This window comes from Leuciscus leuciscus, assembly GCF_965113295.1.
Source record: "Leuciscus leuciscus genome assembly, chromosome: 7".
NCBI classification, from domain to species: domain Eukaryota; kingdom Metazoa; phylum Chordata; class Actinopteri; order Cypriniformes; family Leuciscidae; genus Leuciscus; species Leuciscus leuciscus.
Genome location: NC_138731.1, coordinates 35628186 through 35645070, shown reverse-complemented (window position 1 = coordinate 35645070; position 16885 = coordinate 35628186). Strand labels below are relative to the sequence as shown.

Genomic DNA, 16885 nt, shown 5'->3' with positions numbered 1-16885 from the left:
TGATAATGGGAATTTTTTATTATTACCATTAGTGTTACACAATCAATGATTTTAACAGTATATACAAATGGTTAACTCTACACCCCATAAACCAAAAAATGAACCAAATGACCAGGGGTAAGGCTGAGTTACACATGCAACTCTAAAAAAGGGGAAATTATTATATCCAGCCTTTCCTGTGACCTTCATATTCCTTTAGCCAGATTTCTATCAAAACATAGACCCACCCACTCATCATAACAGATGACAAATATGGCATTCATAGTGGACAAAGAAAATATGCAGAGTTAAGTTTTGAATAAGGCATAAACAGCATATTAATATTTCTCAGATGAACTGAACCATATAAAGGGAGGGGGTCAGTGGTTATAAACAGCTTAGTTTTTATGGCAGAATGTGCAGAAAGTTACAGACCAGCATATTATGATGAATTTATGGGACTTTGTTTGCTGTATGGGCGTTAGGGTAAATTTAGTTTGCATGTGAATAAGACCAGTTACTTTTATTTTCGTAGGAAATTTGACTCTTGGTGTCCTCCGCGCCAGGTGATAAAGATCATTTCGCTTGTTCCACAGAAACTGGACATGTTCCAGATGTGGGAGACCACCATTATGGGGAGGGGTGTGGGCTATGATAAAAATGGAACTGCTGGATTCGCTGAGATTTTTTTTTCCTCCCAAAACCCACCCTCATATTTTGCCTTGACAATTTTAATCTGTGCTTTTGTGTTTTATGGTTAACTAAAGAAGTAAAAAGATAATGGAAAAGAAAAAAGGAATGATTTTAGCAAACATATTGGCATCAAAAAGCATAAAGATAAGAAGAAATAAAATAAAAAGACAAATTATTAAGAAATCATTCCATAGTTCAAGATGAATCGATCTTAATTAAGTAAGTTGTTCTTCTGTTTCTGTCTGAAGTGTTAAGTCATTAATTGTATGCAACCTTCACAAACTCTTGTGTAGGTCAAAATAGTGCAGTCACAAAAGTAACCAGATCTAAAATCTGGCTGATGAACATGGAAATAAATAAAACAGCACCACATTCATTCATTATTTGGACTGAAACTGAAACTAGTGTATGTCAATATTATTCAATACCTTTTTACACCAGAGCATCTGGTGCAAGAGGTTGACAAAAGTTTAGGATTGAGAGGAAGACTTTAGTCCCCAAGGTCAGTCTCTAGGAGTGTGTGCTTCTCTGGATTGACATCTCCAAGGCCTCCTGGTGTTCTGGTTGTCATGGCTGGAACCCTCACATCTTACTGAAGCACTCTTTAGCGTTGTTCCACACTTGTATTCCCTTAAAACAAAACATGCTTGTGTTTAATGCAACTATTCTACTTCTGCCTAATAAATAGTCTGATGAGTATAGAGACAGGGGTTTTGCTTGTTTTGCAAAAACAATTATTTATTTATTTTTTTGGCACGGACCATACTAACCTTCTTGCACATGCTGATCTGCATGATGGCATAGCTGATGAGAGCCTCTCTGAGATCATGGTCTTTCTGCTCTTTGAACCTTTCAATGTCCACCCATGCACTTTTCACATATTCGCTACAAAAAAGACAAAGCTATTTTGAAACATTCTTGCCATGAAATGGAATGAAGCTTGACATGAGTGGTTATATCCTCAGATCAACTCAGTTGTATAATTAGGCTGGCTTTGGGTTCACCTCTCATTCACAGAGGCTGCAACAATATGAGCAAAGTATGTGCATTTGGAACATATCTGTCCATTTCATAATTTTTGTGCTGCCACAGAATGAAAAGACAGCCTCATAAACCCTGAATTTAAGTATAATAATCATATTTTCTGACAACATTTATAGCTTTTTGTCATCAAAAGAACATAAAATGCATATAAAGTGAACTGTACAGTAATCAAGCACATTTAAAAACTTATGATTAGTATCAATTATCTGCAATATTCTGAAACTGAAGAGCATAAAGTCAAGTTTCTCAAGGGTGATCTCGAAAGTACAATAATTCTGACGTGACCTGAAGACAGCAACAGAAAACCCTGAATCGGTGTTGTGCCATGATCAGAGGGTTTAATTCAGTCGTGTGGTAATAGAGCACTGCTTACTCGCATTCTGTTTTTCTTTCTTTGACCAGTTCCTCTCCTTCTTCAATCTGTGTCTCCAGCATTTTCAGCTTGGCCTCTCTCTGCTCTGGGGTCTCTTGTCCAAAGAGTTTACTGGTCATCCCCTTCAGAGAGAAGGTCCGTACCGTCTACACAGGAAAAGAAGTCAATGACACCTATTGGCCCGCAGTAAGCCACACTCTTCCTCCCATGTTTTTTGCAGAAAGCTGAAATATGGATTGTTTCCTCACTTTTTTTTTTAGCCAAGTGGGCTTGGTAATTATCCATAACAGCCAATCAGGTCAGAATGTGTTATGCATGTCGTTGGCTTTTTGCGCAGCTCAAATGTTTACATGTTAAATGTGCCATTGAGGTAATTCTTAGCCCAAACGGCAAGGCGCACAATTTTTATTGCATAAAACTGTTAAAAACCCTCACTAGTAAACCCGAATCCTTCTAAAGCAGAGGTGGCCAAACTTTGTACTACAAAGGGCCAGAAATCTAACTAACTAACTAACTAATCTAAATTTAGATTTGTTTTATCCTATACATTTCAAAGCAGAAAATAAACCAAATGCGTTTTATAATGGTCTCTATTTTTTCCCTTCCTCTTGTGACATGACATGGGCCTGAGTTGGAATAAAACCATTAAGACTTGCTGGAAAGTCCCTCATTCCAGACGCAAGAAGGATGATGTGGAGTTCTGTATTTGAGAGCTGTCATGTGATTGAATGGACACTGACCCCAGTGGCGAGTTCCTCCCGCTGCTGTTTCTTAGAGATCAGATCCTGGGCGGCCATCTCCAGTTCAAACTGTGTCAGTTCATGCTTCCTACACACTGCCCTGTGAAAACACACATTAACCACAACATATCTTAGTTTCGTTTTTATTTTGTTACCATTAGATCTGCGGACATCACTGGGTTTTAATTTGAGGTATAAAAACCTGACGATACCACATATTGAAACATAAATTCATATAACATAAATTGCCTGTCATTTTCTTAATTTCTAAGTCAATAAAGTGTATGTTAAATGAATAAATGTAGTGTAAATGAAGTAATGAAACAAAGTACCATTCAAAAGTATGGGGTCAGTTTTTCAAAACAAATTAATACTTTCATTCAACAAGGAAGCATTACATTTATCAAAATTGACAGTAAAGACTTTAACATTGTTACAAAAAAATTCTATTTAAAAAAATCTATATGAATATGAACTTTCTGTTCAAAGAATCCTTAAAAAAATTATCACAGTTTCCCCAAAAATATTAAGCAGCACAACTGATTTCAACATTGATAATAATAATAATAATTATTATTGTTTCTTGAGCAGCAAGTCAGCATCCAAGACTGGAGTAATGATGCTGAAAATGTATCTTTGCATCACAGAAAAAAAAAAAAAAAACTTTTAATATATGTCCAAATAGAAACTGTTATTTAAAATTGTAATAATATATCACAATACTGTTGTTTATACTGTATTTTTGATCAAATAAATGCAGGCTGGGTGAGCATAAGAGACTTATTTCAAAAACCTTTAAAAATCCAACTGACCCCAAACTTTTGAACGTTAGTGTACAGTATACATTTCTTGGAGTAATATAAAAAATAAAAAAAAGTTTTGAGGGAAAACCGGTGAGGGATGATGGGTAAGACTATTAATTAGACTATTAGTTAAAATAAACTTTTTAATGCTACTTTATTCTACTTTTTGATATTGATATGATTATAGACCAAAATAATTATCAGGTCTAGCAAAGAAGGATTTTATCTTACAAAGCTATGAAATCAAGTGGTAAAATCACAGCTTAAAAAAACAACAAAAAACCCTTTACTTTTCACTTTACACTGCTTCAAAAAAATATTGTGAAGGTATTAAATTCAGCTTAAGAATTTCTGAATATACCCTGATATACAAAATTTACATTTATTCATTTAGCTGACGCTTTTATCCAAAGCGACTTACAATTGCTATATATGTCAGAGGTCGCACGCCTCTGGATCAACTAGGGGTTAAGTGTCTTGCTCAGGGACACATTGGTGTCTCACAGTGGATTCGAACCCGGGTCTCTCACACCAAAGGCATGTGTCTTATCAATTGCGTCACCACCACCCCCAAAATGAACCATAAAAGCAGACAATCTACTTGTTTCTTATGGAAATTGTTAAACTGAAAGCCTAGCTGACCGGCAGCCTGATCGCTTTCAGAAAAACCGGGCACTGATGGGGGATTGTGTAAATAGTGTAAGAAAGTTGCATATGTGTAACTTTATCAGCCAGTGGAGGCTATCGGCTCCAAGGAGTTCTGGGAACTGGTGCAGTTTGAACAAAATGCACATTTCTAATCAACCTCAATGTTATAACAGCTTTTGTTTAGTATACTTCAGTTCACGTTTAAAGGGGTCCTACAATGCTTTTTTTGGTGTGTAATGTTGCTGTCTGAGCATGAAAAAGTTCTGCAAAGTTACAAAGCCCAAAGTTCCCTCCAAAGTGAGTTATCAGTAAGCACTGTTTCTGAATTCCCTGAAATTCCTCGATTCGATTGTAGTCTTGAGTTTTCTTCCAGGAACGTTCAAGTCACAGTATATCTCATTTAAATATTTCCCGCCCAAGGCATACACAATAAAAAGGGCAGAGGCCTGGTTGAGTTGCATTAGTAGTGTGTTATTAGTAGTGTCTCATTTCCAAAACATGGTCAAAGCGACTGACCACAACACACTGTTCCAGCCAACCAAATCAGAGCTCATTGTGAAGGAGGAGGGGCTTCAAGGAGTTACTGACAGTCTGGCAAGAGAGGTGCTACAACAATGTAAAATATGTGTCAAATAATTATTTTTATTGCTGTTTGGGGCAAACTTTTGTTTAGTTTTTTTTTTTTTTTACATTCAAACATGAAAACCTATTCTAGTAGACTCCAAAAACTTTAAATAAGACCAATTATGCTTGATTTTGAAGTTGGCATTAAATGTTTACAATTCTCATTTTGGGTGAAGATAAGGACATTCAGGCAACACAAAATTAATACTGTACCTTACTGCGTCTGCATAGAAAAGGTACTCCTTCAGCTGGTCAGCGTAATGCTCCTCTTCCTCTAGAATATCATCTACAGAAGCAGCATACCTGTAACAAACAAAAGTGCCCGATAAAAGGGTAGTTGGCATATAACATGTCCATCAACTTGACATCATAATGTCACAGATGTGTGTACACTACCATTCAAACGAATGGGCTCAAGTTTTTTGTTGCTGGTATTGTGTGTTTTGCACTGATGCCAGGCTTGATCTTTTGTTATAAATAATCTTGTTTTTAGTTTTTTTTTTCCCTTAAATTCCAACTAAAAAGATCAAATAAATCAAATAAAATGATGTACTTTTCATTTAAAATAACGGAATTACCCGAAATAGGTATTACTGGGTCTTATTTAATAAACCACTTTCCGTTGAGTTTCCAGGAAAAATAACTATATGTTTTATATATACTGTGACCATGATATAATATTTTGGTCATACTGCCCACAACCTAACATCACAAACTGGCATTCTGGTAAAACTACATGTATTATCCTCTCTAAATCAGACGTAGAGCCTGTGGAACTAATGCCAAACCCGCAGCAGAGCCAGTTTGGGGTATTTAGAGGAATTTTTAGGAATAGGTGAGCGACATGATCCATAAAACAGTCTGGCAGCTGCCAAATGTGGGCTGATGATGGACAGGTTGTTTCTTTCAATGCTGAGACAGACAAGCAGCGCATTGGGCTCTGACCTTTGACCTTTCTGCTAAGTATAGCAATCTGGAATCCATCAGAACATGCAGCAATACAAAACCAGTATAGAAACGAAAGGGACTGGTTAAAGACTCACTGAGGACATTACTGCAAAAGAGTCCCTTTTACAACATCCTCATCATAACGTTGAAAAAATAATTATACAGCTAAATATTTTGGCCATGGCTCCCAGAGATTCACAGCACGGTCTGCCAGCAAAATCAAAACCCGAGCCTCCCAAGGGCTCATCTTTCTGGCTACTTGTTATGGGGGGGGGGGGGTCGTGAATGGAAATATGAGAGGATTCAGATCAATCTGGCAAATGTGTTTTACAGCTCAGTAGCAGAAGCACACACATGTAGAATCACAGGAAAGTCCTGGGGTGTATCATACAGCACTTCCCTCAATGAGCTCTTGGAGGGTAACGGGATCGTCCCAGGTAGGAGAAATACAATCAAAACCAGCTGCAATAAAATCTTGCACTAATCCTATAAAGATACATGAGAATGGCTCATAAAGCAGCCTTCATCTGTGTTGCGTGCGCTGTGAACTTACGCGTCCATGTGATGGCCGGCACTCTGCAGCCCATCTCCCATCTCTTTCTCAATGGCACTCCACTCGCTGTCCAAAACAAACAAAGACTCACATTAAACCACTGCAGCTGACCACAGCTACACAATCGCAACCCAAAAGATTTACCCCAAAAATGCTTCTCACAAAAACAGTTCACAGGCACATTATAAAACATGCCTGGCTCTTTCAAATTGAGGGTACATTATTGTGATTGTAACATTGTGAGATAAAAACTGGTCTATTCATCACACAGAATGACTGTATAGAGAAGATATGAAAAAACACAAACGCTTTTACTTTCACCGTTGATCAAATTAATCCTTGCTTAATAAATTTTTTCTTTAAAAGTAAAAAATGGTAGTGTACACAGGACTGTTTCAATAGCTGTCAGGAACCTAAACCGTCTTTTTATGGGACCTCGGATAATGACACGCATGTAAACATGGTCATTATATGGAAAAAAGGAGCCTGTACATTCTGCAGAACAACTCTTTATGTGTTGTAAAAATGTAAGCCATATGGGTTTTGACATAAAAGTAAAATATAAAAGTGAACTATTTCCTTTAAAAGAAAATATTACCTAAAGACTCTTCCATAATTTCCATGCACTTTGTAGACTCCATATAGGCGATCAGCTGCTCTCTAAAAAAACAAAAAAAACAAAGAAAGCAAAAAAATTGTTGAACTCTGTTAGTAATTGAATCTGATTTTAAGAAACATTTAAAAAAAAGTTATAATAACAATCAACAAAACAGCTAATTTCATCTTTAGATTCATTCTATGATTCAAATGCAACCACATATTTATTTAAGATTTATACTTTAGATCATTTGGGGACATTTTTTAAAAAATTGCCTAAAATACTAATGTTTTTCTTTAGTAAAAAAGGGTGCTTTCTAAAATGTACTAAAAGAATTGTTAATGAAATCATCAGTATCGCTTTCCTTACAATTCTCATCCCTATTAAAAACTAATATATATGTTTGTTGGACTGAAAGGACTTTTTCTAATAGACTGAGCAGCATGTTCGGCTGTGTTGACACTCACCGCCCGAACTCTCAGCAGCTGTGAAATAACAGACTGCAGCTCATCACCGTAGTGTTTCATTTCTGCAAATCTCCTGTGAAACACACACACACACAGGTCAAGTTTCAGGGTTAACAAACAGCACGGTCATATCTTCATGCATTTTGTGACGATGTGTAACACGGTTTGCAAAAATAACTTACTTGTCTGGGTTCTTCACTCTGAATGTGGCATTTAGAGCCTTTAATCTTGAATCGGCCTGTAAGGAGGACACAGGCCAAATGTTGACAGACAGATTGATGTTTGGGTTTTTGTTTGTTCAGATGGTGTAAAGCAGAATTACAGCCACTCCTTACAACAATTTTTTAAACGACTGAGATCAGATAAACACTGCAATATGGCAATAATATACACTAACATAAAATACTGCTGCTCTTTCGTGTTTGATCCAGAACGGTCCAACAGACTTCCTGTGCCTGTTTACATAAACTACAGCGTACTGATAACAGATTCCTCACCGCAGTAGCAATTCAGTCACTTCACACAATTTTTATTTGATATCAACACATATTTAGTCAGCTTCATATCAACATATGAATAGTGACCTATGGTGAGAAGCGATATACTGTATATAAACAAGAGTCATGGCTAGAGGGTTAAAGAGAGAAAGAACCTAATGAACTGGAAAGTGCTGATATACCTTCGCCTGAAATCCTGTCTCAAACACGGTTTCCTTCCAACCATTTTCCTGTGGGGCAGAGAAAGGATGCAATTTCTGACACTGACAAATGGCATTATCAGCAATAAATGTCAGTTAAAACATTTTTTTTTTTTTTTTTTTTACAACGGAAAAAAGGGCTGTCAATATAACAAATTAATTTAGTTCAATTATTAAAATTCACAAATACTAATGGAATGTTGTGGATGGTAAGCCAGGGTACTCAATGCTCAAATACGCTCTGTTAGTGTGTGTTCAATAATAGATAGAGAGATAAGAGAGAGAGATAGAGATAGAGATAGAGATAGAGATAGATAGAGAGACTTTTAAAGCCACTTCTTATAATGACAAAACTTCATTTGAAACATTTTTCATTGGTATTGTACATGTGGCTACCATGTAATTAATTAATTTCAATTTCTACTAGGCTGTCAATCAATTTTAACTTAAAAAAAAAACATTTGACAGCCTAGTAGAAATAGAAATGAACTGATTACAAATAAATAAATAAAACATTTAATTACAAATTAATTAACTGTAACATTTAATTAGACATTATGTATTAATGACAAATATCAGAAGAACTTTATTGTCCAGACTCTCTACCTCGGTGAGGAATGAATAGAAGATCTTGTCATTGGACAAGACTGGGTGCGAGGCCACTCGAAGCAGGAAGTTCTCTAGTCCAACCCTGCGCCTCTCCACGAAATCAGGGTCCATGTTGTCTGCTGTCAGCTTGTGCCAGACAAATTCAGCCTGTTGTACAAAGCATGAAGTTACAGTGTATGGAGGCAAATTGCATTTACAAGCAGCAGAAACCAAAGCATCTTGTTTGCATACCCGTTTTTCAGGCAACGGCGGAACCACCACAAATGGATAGGCAACTAACAAATAGTTTCGAAGGAGCTCAAATTCGCTATAACGCCTCCAAAGAGAATCTGGGACAGGATTGGTCCCTTCTGATGCAGCATCCACAGGCCTAAAAACACAGAATAAAAATGACTGTCAGAAGTGGAATGAAACTTAAAGAAATGCTCATTTTAAATAGCCTTTCAATAAAAAATTTGTTAGGTTTGGTATAAACCTTGATATATACAGTAACGGTCAAAAGTTTGGAAACATTACTGTTTTTAATGTTTTTGAAAGAAGTCTCTTTATGCTCATCAAACCTGCATTTATTTGATCAAAAATACAGTAAAAACAGTAATATTGTGAAATATTATTAAGATTCAATGTTAAAAAATTATGTTTTTCACTTTAAAATATAATTTATTTCTGTGATGGCAAAGCTGAATTTTCAGTATCATTACTCTAGTCTTCAGTGTCACATGATCCTTCAGAAATCATTCTATTCTGATTTGATAGTTATTTTCAATGTAGGAAACAGCATTTATTCTAATCCGAAATCTTCTCTAACAATAGAAGTCTTTACTATCACTTTTGATCAATTTAATACATCCTTGCTGAATTAAAAGTATTCATTTCTTTAAAAAAAAAAAAGAAAGAAAAAAAATTACTGACCCCAAACTTTTGAATGGTAGTGTTCATTTTTACAAAATATTTATATTTTAAATAAATGCTGTTCTTTTTTAACTTTTTATTCATCAGAGAATCCTGAAAAAAGTATCACAGGTTATAAAAAAAATACTAAGCAGCAAAACTGTTTCCATCATTGATTTCTGGAGGATCATGTGACACTGAAGACTGGAGTAATGGCGAATGAAAATTCAGCTTTCCATCACAGAAATAAATTATATTTTAAAGTATATTAAAATAGAAAAGCATTAATTTAAACTGTAATAATATTTCACAATATTACTGCTTTTTCTGTATTTTTGATCAAATAAATGCAGGCTTGATGAGCACTTCTTTCAAAAACATTACAAATAATAATGTCTCCAAACTTTTGACCGGTGGTGTACATCTCTTCAAAAATATTAAAAACACTTCTGTCATGAAATGTGAGGTTGGTTAACAGTTTAAGCTAATTTCTAAATAAAATTAATCTGCAATAAACACACTAGAGATCTATGAGGTTTCAAGTTGTGGTTCTAGTTTATGAAAGCAGTCATTTTAAGGGCCTTTTCAAACACATGCCAAAGGTTTAACAGTGCTGTGTACACTTGCAGAGTTCCCAGTGCATGAATCCATGACTCGAGTGCTGTTAATATAGGAGCAGAACTCCACTAAAATCACACTGCTGTGTAGGAGCATCTATATTATGAACTCTCCTAATTTAATTAAACATCTCTGCAGTGTCAGTACTGCAGTTCATATAGGCATGCCACTACTTTTTGATCAATGAATTTCAATGACTTTTCCAGTCGTTCTCTTTTATTGGACGACAAATAAAATAAAAAGGTTAGCCGATATAATGTCAAAATATACATATAATATAGCCTAAGTTCTAAGAAATGAATACTTATATTCAGCAAGGATGCATTTAATTGATCAAGTGACAGTAAAGACATAATGTTACAAAATATTTGTATTTCAAATAAATGCTGTTCTTTTGAACTTTCTATTAATCTACTCTGAATTTTTATCATCAATTTCCACAAAAACATTAAGCAGCACCACTGTTTTCAGCCTTGATAACAGTAAGAAATATTTCTTGAGCAGCAAATCAGCATATTAGAATGATTTCTTAAAGGGGTGGTTGATTATGATGTCACTTTTCTAACTTTAGTTAGTGTGTGATGTTGCTGTTTGAGCATAAACAACATCTTCAATGTTACAACGCTCAAAGTTCAAAGCAAAGGAAGATATTTGCTTTTAAAGAAATAGTTTAAGGACTACAACAAATGGCTGGTAGGGACATTCCTCCCGGGTTTGTGACATCATGAACCCAATAATTTACATAAACACCGCCCCCGGGAACGTGATTTATAGATTATCATGACAGAATATGCTAATCAATGACTAGAAGATAACTACACATAAGCTGTATAAATTCATCAACTAACCATTCAGAAATGTCCTGTTGCATTCTACATGTTGTCATTTCTTCTTGAATCTCTCCATCTTTGTCTGACTCCGGTTTGAACATAAAAGGCTAAAGGTTTTTGAAATTTTCAGTGCATGTCTGCGTGAGGTAAAAGGACACGAAGCTCCGCCCCCTGTCCTGGGAGCAGCAGCTCATTTGCATTTAAAGGGACAGACAGAAAATCTGTGCGTTTTTGCTCAACCTCAAAAAGTGACAATATTAACATGCTAAATAAAAATATCTGTGGGGTATTTTGAGCTAAAACTTCACATACACACTTTGGGGACATCAAAGACTTATTTTACATCTTGTGAAGAGGGCATTATACCACCCCTTTAAGAATCATGTGACACTAAAGACTGGAGTAATAATGCTGAAAATTCAGTTTTGCCTTCACAGGAAAATAAATACATTGTAAAACATATTAGTTATTTAAAATTGTAATAATACTTCACAATATTACTGTTTTTACTGTATTTTTGATCAAATAAATGAAACCTTGTTGAGGATAAGAGACTTCTTTCAAAAACATGAATCATACTGACCCAATCTTTTTAACTATAGTGAACACAAATGCTCAACTTAAACACCTGTTTTACACATTATTTACAGTGTAAACAATTAAATTCCCTGATATTTTCAGAATTTTTTTCTGATTGTTGGAGCCCTCACTAATACAAATAGAAAAATGCAAAAAATTAAGAGACGCAGAGAAGGAAATATACATGGGGGGGGGGGGGGGGGGGCGCTGAAGAAAAAAGGGTAGACTTTGAAATAAGATCCTAACTTCCCAAGGGCTCCAGGGAAGAAAGGGGAGCACAAAATGTGCTCCACACTAATAATCCATGATGAAATCAAAGCACAAGGAAGGTGCGGATTGGCTGACAGGCATTCTCCACTCAGACTGTACAACTTTCTCCAAGATCAGTGGCACCAAACTGCTCTCTAAAGCCCACTGTGTGTGTGCAGTATGCCTTCCACATGGTGCTTACAAAAACACATGCTTCCTTTTATGGAAACGAGCAACAGTACAGCACTGTTAAGTTATCTCCATGTATAAAGAATCAATAAAGCCAAAAATGTTATGCTAATGTTAGCATCACGATTACTACTCTTTATATACTGTTAAGGTTAGGGATTTGAACAAACCCTTTAACCCTGAGCATGTAACTCGTCACGTACCGTTTGTGCAACAGATATGAATGATATCTCAAATCATGCAGCCTGTTGAGCAGAGGTATGCTTTTACATTTACAAGCAATCAAACTTGTAATTTTCCTTGTGGGACAGTCAAATAGTCGAATAAACCCTGAAGGAGGGACTTGAGTCATATCTTTGCAACGACCTAGAAAACCCAAACAAACACATAACAAGCAACATGCTAAAAACTGTAGCACAAACTGTAGCATGGTGCTAGAAACACAAAGGTCATGGGATCGATTCCCAGAGGATGCATACTGGTCAATTGTAAAAAACCTTCAATGCATTGTAAGTCACTATGAATTAAAGCGTCTGCCAAATTTTTATCTGTATACATTTAAATGTAAAAACTATTCAGAGCACCTTATGGACACCAAAGCTGTATTTATTTGAGCAAACATAAACACAGTAAAAACAGTAATATTGTGAAACTTGTTTTCTGCTTTCATATATTTTAAAAAGCAATTTATTCCTATGATGGCAAAGCTGAATTTTTTAGTTCACCCAAAAATGAAACACAAATTCGGAACACAATTAAGATATTTTTGATGAAATCTGAGAGCTGTCTCACTCCTTCATAGGCTGCTAGGTAACTGATATCTGCCAGCCCAGAAAAGTTAGTAAAGACATCGTTAAAATAGTCCAAGTGACTACAGTGGCTCAACCTTAAGATTATCAAGCGACGAGAGTACTTTTTGTGCGCAAAAAATGCATTAAAAGTTATTCAACTATTAATTTTCTTCTGTGTGGGCCTCTGAGTGAGTTCACGCGTAGTGTAACAGCGCAGCGCTTCTGGGTTGTACGTCAGAACGTAGGCTCACTATTGGCCAGCATCACACACATGACCAGCGTCGGCCAATAGTGAGCCTACATTCTGACGTACAACCCAGAAGCGCTGCGCTGTTAAACAACGCCAACAGCTCAGGAGAATGACATGGAACTGATGGAAGGGAAGAGATGGTTGAATAAAGTCGTTATTTTTGGGGAGGGTTTGCGCACAAAAAGTATTCTCGTCACTTGATAAACTTTGGTTGAGCCACTGTAGTCACTTGGACTATTTTAACGATATCTTTACTAACATTTCTGGGATGGCAGATATCAATTACCTAGCAGCCTATGAAGGAGTGAGACAGCTCTCAGATTTCATCAAAAATATCTTAATTTGTGTTCCGAAGATGAACAAAAGACTTACGGGGTTGGAACAACATGAGGGTGAGTGATTACTGACAGAATTTTCATTTTTGGGTGAACTAACCCTTTCAGTGTCACATGATCCTTCAGAAATCATTCTAATATGCTGATTTGGGGCTTAAGAAACAGCATAGCAAATCCATGGCAACCATCCACAACAGCAACTTTTTGCATGAACAAGCTCCATTCTCATTTAAATAAACTAAAAAATCTAGTTCTGGGTGCTTTTCCATTTTTTTTAGACGTACCAAAAAACATGTTTGAAAAAGTCTTGGTTGCAGGCAGTGATTTTATGATTTTTACCACTAAGTATTGTTTTCGAATCATGTGATAATATGTTATTGCACTCTGGCCAGCATGCGTGTTTGGCCCTGCTGGAAACACAGACAAAGCACATCTGCCTGAAGCGCTGACTCATCACCCTCTCCAAAATGACAAGTCCCTCTTTCCAACACAAAGCTTGGCGGGGTGACGGGGTCAGAGTGAGAGGTGAAAGTTGCTGCATATCACTTCCTGTCCAGTGGGATACTTCTGTTTTGTTTTATTTGATGTAGAAAGAACATGTTAAAGTGACAGACCCAGGCACAGGAAGAAGAGGTCTAGTGTAAACATTTCAGTAAAGAGAGGAAATCCGAATGGTCTCCACCAGTCCGGCTTCCACAGTTTCTGAGCTGGTATAGTGTGCTGTGACTCTTTGATGTTTTGCAGTTCGCCATGCTAGTACAGCGTGAGCATAGTTCAGTCAGAAAGTCAATGTGTAAACTTACCTTATCTACAAGCTGGTTATTCATATTCACAATGGGTAAAAAACATTAGTTTCATTAGCTCCATACTTTCAGCTGTCATTACAGGCACTTTGTTTACATATCTCTGAACTAACTTCATCCAAACCCCTGATCTTCATTATCATGTCAAGAAAGGAATACATGCAATACTTGTAGGGTTTACATGGCTTCTAGCCTCCTTTAAAGAACACGTATTTAGTTAATACTTTTTATAGTTTTGGCTTAACCACAGAATAAATGGTATATGTCAATAGAAACTTCATATACATGTTATAATTCATCAGTTGATGATTGGATTGAGGCAGATCTTAATGCATGCTTGCAATCGATTGAAAGAAAGGGGCAGAGTTTATGCAGAAAAAATGATTGGAGAAGTCTGGCATAAGTCACCAGAGATAAAGTCTATAATTTCACTGGAAGATCAAGTTATGACATTGAGATAAAAAATTACGGGAGCAAAATAAATAAATAATAAAATGTAAATAATAAAACATGCACAAATTAATCGTTCACAATAAGATCTATAACCTGAATTTTAGACAATAGATTTAATGAGGAGTCGTAGCACTGTGAAAGGGAAGTGTCTTACCGTGTCTCTATAAGATACACTGTATAAGTCTCTTGCATGTTGACAGCATTCTTGCCGGTCCTCTTCTCTGCTTCAGCCACACTGATCTCCATCTTCTTCAGAAGACTTGTCCCTTTTTCAACCATCTGTAAAATTTGATCCAGAAAAGCACAATGTTTAATATGCATGTTACACCACTACAGAATCCTTATGATATTTTCAATGCAAAAAAGCACAGGTATTTCTATGAGCTGATTTCTCTCATGTTTTTTACATATTTTTACAAGTTTGGACACATCAATGCACTCATCCTTTTTCAAAAAATCTGTTCAGCAGTATGCACAATCTTTAGGTTAAATCTCCTGCTTTTTTCAACTTATAGTTTTGCTCAGTATGGGTAATCCCCATCAGATTTATAAAGTAAATAAAGAAAATAAAGTATTATTAATATAGACAATGAATTTATGAATGATTGGATTACACAGGATGGTTTCAAACTGACTTTCAGCACCATGACAGACTAAGGTTTAGTTTCATAAAAAGAAAACCAAATTAAAAGGTACATTTGTGTTAAGAACACTGTAGTAATAATTTGATTAATTTCTTATTCTAAAGTCTAAAATGATGCTATTCAAAAAAAAAAAAAGATAAAAGATATTGGACATATTTTGTCCCTTATTTCAAGCATCAACCCATTAAGAAATTCGAGTATGAAATCTACTGACTTGAAAATGAATCAAGGATGCGGACTAACACATCAGATGACTATGATATACTGGGTGTTTACAAACTACGTGGCAAAAGCTCTTCATTGACAACAAGGTAAAGCTACTTGTGTGGCTTTATATAATTATTGTTTACATAATTCATACACTGTAATAAAAAAAGTGCCACAACATACATCTAGCTCATGTAATGTGTTCGCAGAACCTCGTGATATTTTAGCAATATTGATATATCGCCATTCATGAGCCAAAGCAAAACACTGCCGTCCCGCATATATCACGCGCTCGCACGCGCGACATCTACAAATCAGCACACATTACCGGCCACCCCGCATAAAAAGATTCTGTAACGGACTTTACCGTGTTTTTTAAGTTGTTTTCCGACTCCGAAGGAGTCAGATCTGTGTTTCCAATCACCGCTATTTCTTCGCTTCCTGAATCCGCCATGGTTTGCCCGTCTCGCGCTTGCGCGTTGGCCACTTTCACTGTTTCACAGCAAGTATGTGCGCGTGCACGCGCGCGTGACATACAGATACTCATAAAATAGCACGAATGTTCTAAAAAATTCATTCTTTTGTTGAAATGATTAATATTAATAATAAAAAAAACTGATTAAATGGTGTACGGGTAATATGTCTCTTTAACTTTATTAAGATGATTTAAGCGGATTATTTGTCCTACTTTACCTGAGAAAACAGTTCAATAAGCATTTCCCAACTGTGTTCAAAAGTCTGTCATTATCACGAAATTATTTGAATATAGCTATTTACATTTTGTTGCAGCGTCACGACAAAAGTGCGGAATCTGTCAGTTTTGTATGGCTTAACTTTTGTGAAAAAAACAAAACAAAAAAACTTATAGGCTTTACATAGACCTATTATTATCATTATTATTATTATTAGAAAAAAGGAAGGAAAGGAAGAAAGAAAGAAAGAAAGAAAGAAAGAAAGAAAGAAAGAAAGAAAGAAAGAAAGAAAGAAAGAAAGAAAGAAAGAAAGAAAGAAAGAAAGAAAGAAAGAAAGAACTTAAATTGTAGTGTTTCTCACTACAAGCTGGACTGTAGTTCATTGTTCCCTCTGTATATTGTGAATCGTGCATTGATAAATGTGAGTTCCTGGGCGGATCCGCTCTCACTCACATCTGGATTAAAAACATCTGGATCCGCCTACACGGAACTCAGTCACACACACACACACACACACACACACACACACAGTCCTGAACTCTCTTACAGATGAGCTTATCTGTGTCTTTGACACGAGC

The 16885-nt window shown here is 36.0% G+C and overlaps 2 protein-coding genes across 2 annotated transcripts in view; one reads left to right on the top strand and one right to left on the bottom strand.

The window, feature by feature from the left end:
* Positions 1 to 16108, bottom strand: snx4 (sorting nexin 4). Its single transcript, XM_082175324.1, has 14 exons — positions 15983 to 16108; positions 14919 to 15043; positions 9008 to 9146; positions 8774 to 8923; positions 8150 to 8197; positions 7653 to 7708; positions 7471 to 7543; positions 7004 to 7065; positions 6406 to 6471; positions 5118 to 5207; positions 2830 to 2929; positions 2090 to 2235; positions 1443 to 1557; positions 1 to 1302 (listed from the first exon to the last, which is right to left on the bottom strand). The coding sequence occupies exons 1-14, from the start codon at positions 16067 to 16069 to the stop codon at positions 1255 to 1257; spliced, it is 1305 nt and encodes a 434-aa protein (XP_082031450.1). The 5' UTR covers positions 16070 to 16108; the 3' UTR covers positions 1 to 1254.
* Positions 16109 to 16793: 685 nt separating this feature from the next.
* The window catches only part of tgfbr2l (transforming growth factor beta receptor-like), an 11805-nt gene continuing 11713 nt past the window's right edge, over positions 16794 to 16885 (top strand). Inside the window, exon 1 of the mRNA XM_082175239.1 lies at positions 16794 to 16885. This exon is cut by the window's right edge and continues 117 nt beyond it. The gene's annotated coding sequence lies outside the window, so the exon portion shown is untranslated.